At 42.9% G+C, this 14,686-nt stretch overlaps 1 protein-coding gene across 4 annotated transcripts in view; it reads right to left on the bottom strand.

Moving 5' to 3' along the window:
• GABRA5 (gamma-aminobutyric acid type A receptor subunit alpha5) overlaps positions 1 to 14,686 on the bottom strand; it is an 82,581-nt gene that overhangs the window by 8,400 nt on the left and 59,495 nt on the right. For all 4 annotated transcript variants that reach the window (XM_077868394.1, XM_077868385.1, XM_077868372.1 and 1 more), the window contains one exon: positions 2,669 to 2,812. In XM_077868394.1, the coding sequence (XP_077724520.1) occupies positions 2,669 to 2,812 (144 nt within the window). The remainder of the gene's footprint in view (positions 1 to 2,668; positions 2,813 to 14,686) is intronic.

Raw genomic sequence — 14,686 nt, forward strand, 5'->3', positions numbered from 1 at the left:
TGCCATCAGGATTTCAGGATTTAGCCTCTCCAGATATAACTCAGTACATCACAGAACCCTGTTGCAGGTGGAGAGTTTTTCTCCCCATTTTTCAGCCAGGGAAGGCTGGAAGAAGCTAGGGGTGATCACCCCTGCTCTGTGCTCCCTGCCAGAGGCCAGGTGGAAGCTGAGGGACAGCAGCCTGAGGAGGGAACCGGTCCTGGCAGCCCCTCCCTCCTGCCGCCCACCAGGGAGATTGGGGCATTCCCATGGCGATGCTCCTGTGCCTTCTCTGGATCTGCTTGGCAGTGTGGGAGGCCAGCGGGGACCTTCCGTTCATTGCTGAGAATGATGCCGCCCTGATGGTGAACTGGTAAGGAGCTGAGAGGGGTTGTGGTCAGAAAGTGTGTCAGTGGCTGTCAGCTGGAAAGTCTCCAGTGCTAGAATTTGTTGTTTTCATCGAAGTATAGTTAACATACAATGTTATATTGGTTTTAGGTGTACAACATATTGATTCAAAAATTCTGTACCTCCTTCAGCACTCACCATCATGAGTGTAGCCACCATTGGTCACCATATAACATTATTACAATATTACTGACCATATTCCCTGTTCTGTACCGTTCATCTCTGTGCCTGCTCTCTGGGGAGATGCAAAGGCTGCTTTGAGAAGTGGAGGCAGAGTTAAGCTGATCTGAGGACAAGCGTTCTTTTGCTGAACTGCAATGAGTAGATGGTGTGGCTGGGGAGCTGGGTAGAACCGTGGAGAGAAAAGGCTTGAGGCCTCCCTAAAGCAGATCTGGTAGGAGTCATCTACTTGGGGTTGCTCTGCTGGAGACAGATAACAGCTCTGATGCGTGCTATTGGAATCAAAGCCCAGAGCACAGCATGGCCAGCTGCAGATGTGTCCCTACATGCCTCTTCTCAGCATGCCAGATGTTAGAGGCAAAGGGAACCATTAAGATCATATGGGGCAAAATCTGCCCCCTTACAGCAGCAGGCCACGCATTCTCCATTGTTCCAAGGCCGGTCAGAGCAGAGGACAGCGGCCAAGCAGGCTCTAGCACAGCAGAAAGAAATAGCAGCAAAGAGAAGGAGGCTGAGATATATTTAATAGCAAGGACTGGATCTTTATAATGATGCAATTTTGCCTCTCCTCAACATCTGAGAAGAGGGAAATGCCATTCTATTTCTTGGCAGTAGGGTTTGATATTACACTCCTACTTATAATGCTTTAATTGCTGTTCTTTTCATTCTGTTATTTGAGTGTAGTTGACACACAATGTGACACTAGTTTTGGGTGTCCGACATACTGATTCAACAAGTGTATGCATTATGCTGTGTTCGCCACAAGTGTAGCTACCATCTGTCCCAATACATCCCTATTATACTGTCACTGACTGTATTCCTTATGCTGTGCCTTGTATCCCCATGACTCACTCATTCCATAACAGGAAGTCCATATCTTCCATTCTCCTTCACCCATTTTGCTGATCCCTTCACCCCCTCTCTCATTTGTTTTACTTTTGAGTTGAAGGTACCAATATCATTTAATGTTTTTTTTTTTTGAAAGACCATCTCTTTGGAATGCAAATAGAGGCAAAAATCCCATTTATACCTTTTCAAAGAACTATATGAAACAATTCCAAACTGTAAATCCCATTAGCATGGCAACTCTTTACCCCCAAACATCTACCATGCTACTTTTTCACTTCTTCCAATCAAATTAGGCCTACTTCCTCTTCCTTTCCCTCTAACTAGGCACCCAGGACAAGGCCAATGGGTAGGCTCAGGGAGCCTGTATGTAGAGGATACATGCACTCAAAATCCGTGAGCTTCCTGCCAGCTCCAAGGTTTGGCAGTGCTGACAAAGAGTGATGCTGACCAGGGTACTTTTGGGGCCAACCCATCCCCATGAGAGGGCCCATTCCATCTTTGTTACACTTTCTTCTCTGCCATGGAGACTCTCTGGGGCCCTGGAGTCTCTTTCTCTGCTAACAGCCAAGCCTCCTGACTGCTATGGCTGGGCCTCCTGTGGCCAAGAGGCAGCCAAAGACACACCTTGCAGGTGCAGAAGGTAGAACACACTCTGTTCTTTTGGACACCTCACCCATTTTGTGTCAGGTGAAGTCAGGTTGCATGGTGCCTGAGGTACCGGCTTTGTACAGGTGAGAGTGAGAGCCCTTTCCTGGGGAGGCCTCAGCTATTTCTATGCTGTTTGGTTGTGCTTTCCAAAATTCAACCCCTGGGAAATCTTAGAAATGTTCAAAAAGGCGGTAGGGGAACAGGTAAATAGGAGTACCTCCAGGAAGCTGTCTACTTTTCCTGCAGAAACTTCTGCCTCTACATCTCAGTGCTTGAAACAAGGGCCATGGTACATAAGCAGGTTCATGTGGCCTCCAGGCAGGGCATGCAATAACAGGGGTGTGTTCACATGAAGGCAAACATACCTGAGATGAATGCCTCCCACGACCCTTAATGCTGCCAGCCACTGCAGCCGATGCCTCCGTGTGCAGCTGCAGGAACTGGGACCTGATGCGGAGGCCTCCTTGTGGCCAGCACTGCACAATGACAGCTGTGTCCCAGATTACTAAGTAAAACTAAGATGCACCTGAAGGACACCCCCCAACATGCCACAGGAGCACCGAGCTCTCCCAGGGTGTGGCACTCTGCAAGCACTTGGTCTCACCTGTGCTGGTGCTGATGTTCTCGGTGCCCACTGTCTGCCCCATCAGGTGGTACTGGTTCAGCCTGGAGCCATCTTCTGCCACCACCACTGACTTAGTGGTGCCATTAGTCCAGACATAGACAACTTCGGAATTAGGATATGCATCTGTAAAGGGCAGGGGGAGAGGTGGTATAAATATGGCATCATTTTCAGCCTGGCACAACCAAAGATGTTTCTAAAAGTAGCAAGAGAAGGTTAAAGTTAAAGGACCTGAAGGATGCACATGGCAGTCCAACCACTGCAGACAGTGCAGGGCAGACAGGGCGGACACCACCACTGTTCAGGTCCTTCTCATTTCTAAAAATCTGAGTGGTCAGCAATCAGTGCCTTGTGCTTCCTAGCACGTATTTTCTCTGTAGGGTGCACTACTGCATGGGCTGAGATCACAGTTCTGGGGGCTTTCCCATCTCTGTGGTCTTGGGAAAGTCACTTATATTCTGTACTTCAGTTCTTCCATCTGCAAAACAGGGTGGTAATGGCAGCTACTTCTTAGGATTCCTGCTATCATGATACAAGCTCCATAATAACCTAATGCATACAGCACATAGAGCAGCACCTGATAAGGGTTCCACCTTGCAATTTGTATATTGTCCTGTTGTTCAATGCTGCCCTGGTAGGAGGGTGGCATGGTAGGTAAGACTTCTTCCCCCTAGTGTCATGCCTGTGAATGTTGCCTTATATGGCAAATAGCACTGTACAGACAAGGCTATGGGCCTTTAAATCAGAAGGCTATGGGCCTTTAAATCAGAAGATTATCCTGGATTATCCCAGTACACCCAATATAATCACTTGAGCCCTTAAAAACAGAGAACTTCTTCTGGCTAGAGCCAGTCAGAGACCCAGATTAGAGAGATTTGAAGCATGAAGAAAGTGCTTTACCACCATTGTTGACTTTAAAGATGGAGGAAGGGGCCATGGAGTGTGAGCAGCTTCTGGAGGATGAGAATGAACCCCCACCCCCCTCAGGTGACAGCTAGCAGGAAACAGGGACTTCAAATCCACAACCATACAGAACTGAATCCTGCCAACAACCTGAATGAAGCCAGAAGTAGATTAACCCCCAGAAAGTAATGCAGCCCTGCCAACACTATACCTCTGGCTAATGGAACCCAGCACAGAGATATCAGGCATACATACTGTATACTGACCTATAGAACTGTAAGACGAGAAAGGTATGGTTTTCTTTTTGTCTTTTTTCCAGCTTTACCCAGATATAATTGACATGTAACATTGTGTATGCTTAAGATGTACAATGTAATGATTTGATACATGTACAAATTGTAATTGATTACCACTATAAGGTTAGTTACACATGTATTGCTTTAAACTGGTAAGTTTGTCATGAAGCAATAGAAAACTAGAACAGATAAATGGAGAACAAACAAAGACTCCCAGAGGAAGGAGACAAATACACATATAATATGTAACAGGTGAATTAATGCTGTGGAGAACTACAAGCTATGAAGAGGGAAGAGACACAATTTTAAATGGCATTGTTGGGGAAGGTCTAACTTAGGAGACCCAAGAAATGTGCAGGAGCTGGCCACATGGCTGTCAGGAGGAAGAGCACGGGTGCTACAAAGGTCTTAAGCCTGAGGAGAAGCCACACAGACAGGCACTGTAGCTGGACAGAGAAGAGGGCAAAAGGCAGAGGAAAAGACCAGATAGATGATATAGTGCCTGAAGGCCACATGAAGGCCTTTGACTTTTGCTGTGAGCTAGTCAGAAGATATGGAGGTAGGGGTGAGGGGCTAATCAAATAAATGACATATTCTAACTTATGCTTTAAAAGGATTCATCTGGCTAAGATGGGAGGATAGAATGTAGGTGAGAACCAGGCAGGAATGGGAGACCACCTAGGGCGATATTAAAATACTCCAGGTGGAAGATGATAGTGGTGAGCAGTGGCTAAGAGAAGAAAAATTAGGAATACATGTTAAAGGAAAGGGCTGTCCAGTTGCTAAGGAATCCTGGAGCTGTGAGAGGAACAAGGTGGCTAGGCTGGGCATCTGGACAGGTTATTTGCACTTAGGAGGGTGGCAAAGATTCTGGAAGGACCTACTTCCAGTGAAAGAGCAGCAGTGCAGGTGTCAATGTGTCAGAGTTGGGGATGCTGAGTGGACAGTTGACTGACTATACAAGTTATCTCATGGGAATGGTCCTGGGTGAGGACATGACTTCTCCCATCACCAGCAGACATATGTCAACTGAAGCACAGGCTGGTGAGATCACCTGGGGAGTGCTAGTGGAGGAAAGAAGGGGGTGGAGCATGACTTTCCAGGGTGCTGCAGGGTCTAGAGTCTGAGAAGGCGAGTGAAGAACAGCAAAGCCAAAGGAGCAGCAGGCACTGCAGTGGGAGGGCATGGGGAAGGGACTGTCGGGGAGGCCTGTGTTACAGGCTGCAGGTGATGGCTCAGGAACAGCCACAGACCGAGAAGGATCTAGCCACCTCAGCAAGAGCAGTAGGCTTTGAAGAACTAACAGGCTGTTTGTTCCAGTTGTCTCTTGAGGCCCCTGAGTGTAAACTAACACACCTGCCCCACAATCAAGCCCATGAGTCTGATCAGATGCCACATCCAATCACTCTGACACCTTCCGAATAAAGCTGTATGCTTTGCTGCCAGCTATTTAAACACAGGAGGACCCTCACTCCAGGTTGAAAAGAACCATTTACCCTCAACTGAGGAATATGTAGATGTATCAGGAGATAAGGGATGAGCTGCTGGCCGGGGAGGTCTACCAAAGTAGGGCAGCATACTCTGCAACTCCACCAGGAGGGGCCCTTGGAGCAGTGTTCTGTTAGGTTGAACCAGCAAAACTATCTGCTTAGATCTTAACAGAGAAGCCAGAAGAATGGTCTCTGGAATGATCAAGAGTTCTACTAAAAAGTGTGGAGATTTCTCCACTAATGCACATCTCCTTTGTTCTTCATTTATGTGCAAAAAAAAGTACCCATAACAGTTGAAAATAATGAAATCAGCATGTATGTTGGAAATACTGAACTTACAGGGGAAAATAGCAGAAGTTTCAAGACCCTCTGTGCATGACTCAAGCTCACCTCCTCCCTACAAGGTGGTATTCTGAGTTTTATGATAACCACTGCACTGTTTGCTTTGTAGTTTTACTTTCTGGGCAGACATCATTAAATGAGGAAGGTTTTTTTGTTTCTGTTTTTGTGTGTGTGTGGAGGGGGGGGTGGGTTTTGGCTTTGCCTATGTCTTCTTTGTGAAATCTGTTCATGTTTTTACCCATTCATGTTTCCTTTATGTATAAAGGATTCTTTTTTGTTCTATGCGTTACATATACCTTCAAATTTGTGGCTATTTCACTGTCTTGATGGGTTTTTTCTTTTTTTTTGATAAACATTAATTTTAGTCAAGTTTATCCATCTTTTTATCTTGTGGATCTTATTTCAGAGGCCCCCCCTCCCTGTTCTGACATCAGACTACATTACACGTGCGTTATCAAAGTTTTAACGCGTCATCCTTCACCCTTAGGGCCTTAATTACCAGGAGTTGATTATAGTTGTACGTATTTTCCAAACAAAAGTATCCAACAGCATTTTCTCCATGTGGTTTTCTGTGTTGCCATTGCCATCATCAAGCTGTCTCTCCCACCCACTCACAGAGTTTCCATCATGCACAGGCTTTCTCTTTGCAGGATCTTCTGCTCTGTTCCCTTTTTCTGTCCTGGTTTAGAAGATACCAGTAGCTGGAAGCATAAGGTTCCCCCTCATTTCTTCTTCAGGGAGTCCTAGCTATTCTTGGTCATCTGCTCACCTACATACATTTTGGCACTGGCTTCCTTAAAAATACTCTGATGAGATTTATTTTAGAACTGAACTGGATCTATATATTATCAATTGGGAAGACATAACATCTTTTGGTATTGCATCTTTTTCATTATGGACATGATGTGTTTCTCCATGTATTTAGGTCTTTGTAGTGAAAAATGTCTGATAATAAGGTTTTTAGATTATAATATAAGCACCTCATGTTACACTTTGAGTACAGAGGTACTCCCTTCAAAGACATCCCTCTTAAACACAGGTATATAACTACATAAAGAGCCATGCCGCTCCACCCATGAGGTTCCCCTTTTAGAAAGCCTAGAGTGACCTAGATAGCTGGCCACTTGAGTCACTCACGTTTCCCTTCTTGTGCCCTAATTTTTGCTCTTCTATTTTAAATTTGACAAAGAGTGAAACTCCCAAACCCTAGTCACCCTAACCTAGACCCCAATAAAGGAGGAGCCCTAACTCTGCACTCTCTTTCCCTCTCTCTATCTGTGACCTTGTTGTGTGGCCCAACGCATGCTGTATACCTTCCAGGACTTGAGAATAACAAATGTTTTTTCAAATGTTTCCTAGTGGTTGTTGCTGAGGTGCATCTTGCGATCATAATGGGAACCACAAGGGCTGATCCCACTATAGCACTGGCTCAGCTCAGAGAAATGTCTGTGGGGACTCACTTTGAGTAATGTGGCCAGGCAACTGCCCAGACATTCCTTTTTATTTTATTTTTTTTTAAGATTTATCGATTTATTCATGAGAGACACACAGAGAGAGGCAGAGACTCAGGCAGAGGGAGAAGCAGGCTCCTTGAAGGGAGCCTGATATGGGACTTGATCCCGGATCCCAGGATCACACCCAGAACTGCGAAGGCAGATGCTCAACCTCTGAGCCACCCAGGTGCCCCCCCCCCCACTTTTTAAAAAAGATTTATTTATTTATGCCCAGACATTCCTCAGTGACAGCATCACTATTGATAGGCTGAGACCAACCCAAAAGAGTCCTCTATATTGGAATATATTTCAATAAGCTTGTATCATTCTCTATCTTTTACTAGATCTTCTCCCCCTAGATGTGTGATACCTAATACTTTTTTCCAATAACTGGTGTACCCTGTCCCTGAGCAAAGGCCATTCCGAGATCCATCTGCATATTAATGATGAAATGGAAGTAAACAGACTCTGTTATAGCAACTGATGAAATATTATGGATACTACCCTTAACTCACACTGCAGGTAAATATTGAGTGGTATTCTTGTCTTTTTTTTTTTTTTTTTTTAATTAACATGACCTTCTAGTTTCAAGTTTTAGGTAATATAAAAGTAAATGTGGGCAGCATTGGGCAGGGGAGGAGCACTCCCCTGAAACAAGTGCTCTCTGTTGTAATTTCCTTTCTCTCCTGGGGAGATGGGTGGCTCTGGGTGCTGAGGATGTACATGGAGGCTGATGATGCCCTCTACCTTGGCAGGCTGCTTTCCAAATATCTGGTCATAGGCGCCAAGATGCATATGCTGAGATGGTGAGATTTCTATTCCTTCCTACTGTATAAATGCTATAGGACCCTGAATATCAAAGAGCTGTGGCACTCAGACATGGACTTGAGCAGAGAACCCCACTGGATTCTGGCCAAGGCTATGAGTGTGAAGCAGACAGTGGATGGTGATGAGATGGATTCCCTGGATTCTTACTGTCCGCAGACTGACTCAGGCAGCTTCCTTTTCTATTGTCCTGTACACCTGCCCTGTATCTTATTCCCAGTTCATCTTGTCTCATATTGGGGAAAGCTGCTGCCCTGTGAAGCTGTCCCCCCTGCCCATTCCCCATAGCTACATTTCCAGTAAGGAGAGCTACAGATGTGCCACTAATACCTCCTCATTCCATTTCCCTATCCACAGGGGAGCCTTGTGTCTGAAATCTGGCCAAGAGAAGGGGTCCCCCACAATCCTTGGGAAATATGAGTATGTTGGAAAATGCGAATCCTGAAGCTCATAAGGGAACTCAAACCTCAAGGCAACAGGCTAGAGTGACCAGGGTCAGTTCTGAGAGTTGGAACATTTAGGAACACAGATGTGTCTAAAAGAGTACAGAACACAGGAAACAAAGCTTTCTTTGTGGAGCTGTCTCCTTGGTGCCAAATGTCAAGAAAGAAGGGAAAAGAAGCAAAGAGCATATGGGAGGCAGGAGAGAAAGGACATTATGACACATGGAGCATTCTGGAAAGTGGTAGAGGTCTAAGGGGCATGTGTACTCTCTGGTGGCCTAGAGGGAGGCAAGTGAGGAAGTTAGGACACAGAGTGGAGTTCTGGGCTGGTGGAGGTACTGAGATGGCCTGGAGACGAGGACAGGACTATGGAACACAGAGACACCACCCCATCTGCTCTCCTGACTGCAGTGCTGTACATCACTCTCTATGGGGAGACTGGAGACAGCACGTAGTTACAGATGGCTCTCCTTGTGCTCTGAGGCTATGTGACCAGGGAAGCATGGCTGTGCTGCAGGGATCGCTGGCTGGGAACAAGGCTGGCTCTGATACCTACAGATTTGCTGGACACACAAGCCTCTTTCTCCATTGTTGGTGAATGTGTGTGCATGTGGATAATAGTTATCTTATAATAAGGACCCAATAAATAATGGTTGTAACTGGATAAAAGTTAACTTGAAATCACAAAGTGATATATGAGTCACAATGCATACTAATAATTTATATCGTCTTACTTTTCAAACTGTTATCAAGTATTATATGGCCTACTGATAATGTTAATAGCATTATTAATAAAAACAATAAGAGGCAGCATGGGCTCTGGTATGTCAGTTCAGCACTGGTGAGTACTATTCTCTTCATCAAATTAAGAGTAGAATAAATGATCACTCATGTGCATTTCATCTTGGGTATTTAGCAGCACTAAATTCTTCTCTTTGTGTCAGCTGTGTGGCATTTAATCTCTTAGCCAGGCACAACAGTAAATGGGGCAGTCAGGTTTGTTATGCTATCATTTGTCATGATTTAGAGCTCCAGAAATATAATGCTCGCCTCCTGTCGACCATGTATCAGCAGAGCAAGGCAGGAAGGTTTGATATGTTTTTACTCTTACCTAACTTGGGAATTCATCTCAGTTTTCTGAGTGTCTCCTCCTGAGTTGACACTTTCTGTTTCTCTAGGTCTAGCTTTGCAAACCTTGATTAGGAAGCGGCCATGTCACTATTAACCCTTATTTACAAGACCTTTTCAAAGCAATGAGTGTTTGCCCACATATGGGAGAAATATGGCAACATGACTCTGGACTTACAACCAGTATCACTGTGGTGAGCCTCTATTTCCCCATCTCCTATGGGCACTGTGAGGACAAAGTATATTCATCAATGTCAAGTATTTAGCCTATGCCTGACATACAGTAGGTACTTAATAAATATTAGCATAATATTTATCCATATATAGCAAATATTACCCATATATTGGGAAGGATTCTTGGTGTGTGTCAGATGCAGTCATATGAAGAGATCTTTCCACCTGAATTCACTTTCTGTAAGTCAAAAGCAAATACAATGTGTGGAGACCATAGGTTAGCCTTATCTGCTAGGCTGCATGGGTACCTGGGAACCCAGGAACTGCCAATAACCAGGGAGGAAATCTGGTTTGCTTTGTGTATTCATTGCCTATGATGTTAGAAGAAATGTAGATTATGATACACCCCCAAAAGCAAAATTTTGGTAATCTGAAAACATACAGAATTTAAGTTCCCTGACAGCCATGTCCTCAGCCTTTCCTTCCCCCCCTGAAACAGAAGCTGGGCATGAGCAGAATAACTGCCTCAGAAGATCTCACTGCCTAACCCCTCTATGATCTTCTGCTGGGTCCTCAGCCTTCCTGAACCTCAGTATCCTGAGCTAATATCCAAGTCAACACCTGATCTACCAATTGCATAATCTAGATTACAAACTTCATAAGACATAAATGTATGTAGATAGATCATTTCTAGCAGCCTACTGGATACCCAATATCCCTGCTTTCAAATCATCAGTTAAAAGTCAGATCAGAGGGGCTTTGCCATGCCTCTTTCTTCCTAGAATCAATGGAGACATAAGGGCAGCTATTTACAAATGGAGAGGAACAGATAACATTTCTGCCTTGTCACCAAGAAATTACAGTGGAAGGTTGAGATTTGCTAGTCAAATGGTGCATAACCACTCCACGGTCCAGTATATAAAATTATGTAGTCACTGCCTTGACTGGTCTGACAGAGAGAGTCAAAAAACTGCGCTCTCCATGTTCATGGACTTAAATGAGAACAAATCAGGCAAGAAGGACTAAGTGCTGTCACCCACCCAGCAGAAAAGGCCCTTCCCTCATGGAAATGAGTGAGGCACAGGGCAAAAGGCTAGAGGTAATATTAGGAGGAAATCCCTTCAAGTAATTTCCCACCATCTTGTAAACCAATCAGCTTTTTTAAACCTTGAAACCAGTAGTTCCTTCTAATTACTTTCAATTTCCTCATGGAAAATAGATTTCCCAAATTACCTAGTCCTAAAATTGTAATGCAATCTTTGACTCGTGTCCCCCTTTCATCCTGTATATCCACTTGTCACTTCTGGTCACCACCCTATTCTCAACTCTTAGCATTTCTAGTGCTTCAGGGCAAATTCCTAGCTCTTGGTCTCATTGGAGCACATTCTCCCCTTGCTCTACATACATCTCCCACTCCGCCAGCCTATTTACACTTTCACATTTGAGTTGTAATGCCATCCTGTCATTTCTCAAAGGAGGTGTTCATCACCTCCACTAACTGACCCCCAGTCATTTTGCTTTGCTCTTATTTCTATTATGCCTTCTACACAAATTCTTCCAGATTCCAGGATGATATTTTAAAATATCATCCCCTTGATGAGTTTCCCTGTCTGAATTCCAATTGGCTCTCAGCTGTACAGTGGTGTTTAACCTCATGATGTAATGTATCCATCAACTTTTTGGGGTCACAGCACCACTCACGCTTCTGTGATTCTCACTGCACCTAGCAGAAAGGAGAACACGTCCAGTGTATCTGTTAAATAATAATAATCAAGGTTAATTAGTGCATCTAAACTCTGACACTACACAGACAGGACTGCAACATGTTTCTAAGACCTCACAGACTCACACTAATGCTGAGTGGCTACAGGCTGGGCATGATGATGCTGTTAATAGTGTCATAATTCCACATGTTTGAATGAACTAATAGCTCTCTACAGTGAGATTTACCCTGATTTTGTGAAATTCTCTCCACTGGATGTTTACCAAAGAGGCATCTGTATCTAATTTAGCATATATTTTCATGAATCCAGATGTAGTCTACTATTAGACTGATTTAATCTACTATTTAATGCATCATTCCACAAATAAAATGAACAAAAAAATTAATTTTTTTTTCTTTTCTAAAAAGTCTTGATTTAAGCATTTGCTTCCAAATATAAGCCATGCCATTATCTTTACAGAATTTCCTTATGGACTAGGAGCTATTCCTCTGTAAACTAAGGCTAATTTAAACATTTGTTTGAATTCTTGAGAGTAGAGATAGCAATAACTGAAATGTCTGTTAATTCAGTTCTGTATTAGAGAAGCCAGAGCATGTGGCTCATTAGAATAATGACACCTATTTGCATTCTTTTGTCTCCTAAGAGCAGAGAGCTGTTGGATTGGGTAATTTGAAACTCATTATACTATCACATTTAGCCTCTGCACCATGCTCAGATGCCCATGGTATAAGTGAACTACTTGGCCAAACAGCTACTTTTAGTGAATCAAAAAGATGAAAGACAAGTAAGAAAAACAATTAAATACTAATTCTTCTCTTAAAATTATAATAAACGTATGAAGAAAACCCTAATTGCTTTGTATCTTATAGTAACGATATTAATGGCAGATATAAATAAGCAATCAACATCTAAAACCAATTTTCCAATATCAAGCAGATAAAAAAGAAATTTAGCATGAGAGTTTAAAAACTCTACTGATTTCAGGAAATGTTTATATTAGTTTTGGGCTTTCTACTGAATTAAAAAAATACACGCGTGCACACACACACTAATTCCTCTTATTTGGTATGATTGTAGAAGTGATGTTGAAATCCTATCAGATGTGTATTTTATCTTTGAATGACTTAACTGCAGTTGGTTGGCTGTTGAATATGAGATAATTTAGCAAAGGATTTAGAGGGTTACATGTTTTCGTTTACCAGAATTGCTTTTGTACTGCCTGTCCTGCACACCATTGTTATACCTTAGTATCACATTAACTTGAACTTATTTAACTAATGATGAAAAAAGTGATAATTTCACTTTTAGTGTTTTGCCTTTAACCAAGAGCATAATTTTCAAATGCAAAGAGGGGTATAATTTTAAGTCATACAACTCATTTCCCTCTTGGGGACATGAACAGTTCATTTCCCTTCAAGGACATCAATCAGTGATTCCCAAATAAAATGTCATACAGATCTTCTGAAGGTTTTGCCTCAAGTACTGATGTGCAAGCCAACCCAAGGCAATAAATGACTTAAATAAATCCTGGAGAAAGTCCCTTTTCATTATACTGCTTCTGCCAAATAAACATGTTTAATTTTCCCATGGCATTTAAGTTTCATAGTTTGAAAAAAAAAATATTTCCATCCAACTTAAACTTTGGGCTCCTCACCCACAGTCACCTCTCCTAATTCCAAAAATCTCTTTGAAATGATAGAAATGATACAAAACCCCTGGAGTCAAAAAACTTCCCCTGCTAGTGGCAGTTGTTATCAGGTAACAACTACTAACTCTGGACACCATGTAAAGGAGAACACCCTGAAGGCCCTGGAGAGTGAACAAATAGAGAAAGAAACTGGAGCGAGTTACCACTTGGAAGAAGGGAATGCCTTTTTACTTAAAAAGCTTTGAGTCAGAGCTGTGAGATGACTTAAGCTTAGATACATCCCTTGGTCTCACTAGCTTGAAGAACCAAAAGATAGTCTAGAGCTATCAAAATAGCATATCAAATTCATGTCCTTCTTGAATGCAAAATATTGCCATTCCACTCCAATAGCACCAAAATATTAATTCATTTCAGCATCAATTCCAACATCTAAAGTACAAAGTCTCATCTAAATATCATCTAAATCAGATATGGGTGAGACTCCATTCATCCTAAGGTAAAATTCTTCTTCAGCTGTTAACTTGTGAAACCAAACAAATTATGTGCTTTCAAAATACAATAGCGGGATAGACAGAGGGCAGACATTCCAATTCCAAAAGAGAAATCAGAAGGACAGGGGTGATGAGTCTCAAGCAAGTCCCAAATCTAGCAAGGCGCGTTCTTAAGGCCTGAGAATCTTCCTCTTTGATTTAATGCTTTGTCCTCCAGGCCCAGTGGGGTGGCAGCATCATCCCAATTGCTCTGTGGGGTGCTGCTGCCAAGGCTGTCTGTAAGGACCCTGCCCACACAACTCTGCTGGGCTGGCAGTTCTGCTCTTTGATACTGAGGCCTATAATGGTACTGGCAGCCCTTATGATCTCTGACTTGCCTTAGCAGTCATTTTTCCTGGTTTCTGTTTAAATGGCTGATCAACATAATGAGTGTTAATTTTATGAAGTCATTGTCCATTCACACCCTTGGTGTTCTCTCCATAATAAGCTTCCTCATTTTTCACAATAGGGCAGGCTAAAGATTTTCCAAATATTTAAGTTCTAGTTCCTTTTTGCTTAATAGTTCTTTCTCTCATTCATCTCTTGCTTCTCATATTTTACTAGAAGCAGTTATGAGGAACTCAACACTTTGCTTAGACATCTCAACAAAATATCTGATTTCATTGCTTACAAGTTCTACCATCCACAAAACACTGGAACACAATTTAACCAATTGTTTTGAACACAATTCACTCAATTTATAAACAAGGATTGCCTTTCCTCCAGTTTCTTATATCTTGTCCTTCATTTCTGCTGAGACCTCACCAGAAAACCTTTCACACCATATATCTATCAGAATTCTGTTCATGATTATTTGTGGATTCTCTGGGAAAATTAAAGCTTTCTCTCCAGATCTCCTTTTTTCCTTCTGAGCTCTTACCACAATCACCAAGTCCCTTGACAGCAATATTTCCTTTTTCTATCATGCACCACAATTCTCTCTAGTCTTTACCCATTATCCAGTTTTAAGGGCACTTACATACTTTATTTTTTTAGGAAACATC

Source organism: Canis aureus, chromosome 2 (assembly GCF_053574225.1).
Source record: "Canis aureus isolate CA01 chromosome 2, VMU_Caureus_v.1.0, whole genome shotgun sequence".
Lineage (NCBI taxonomy): Eukaryota > Metazoa > Chordata > Mammalia > Carnivora > Canidae > Canis > Canis aureus.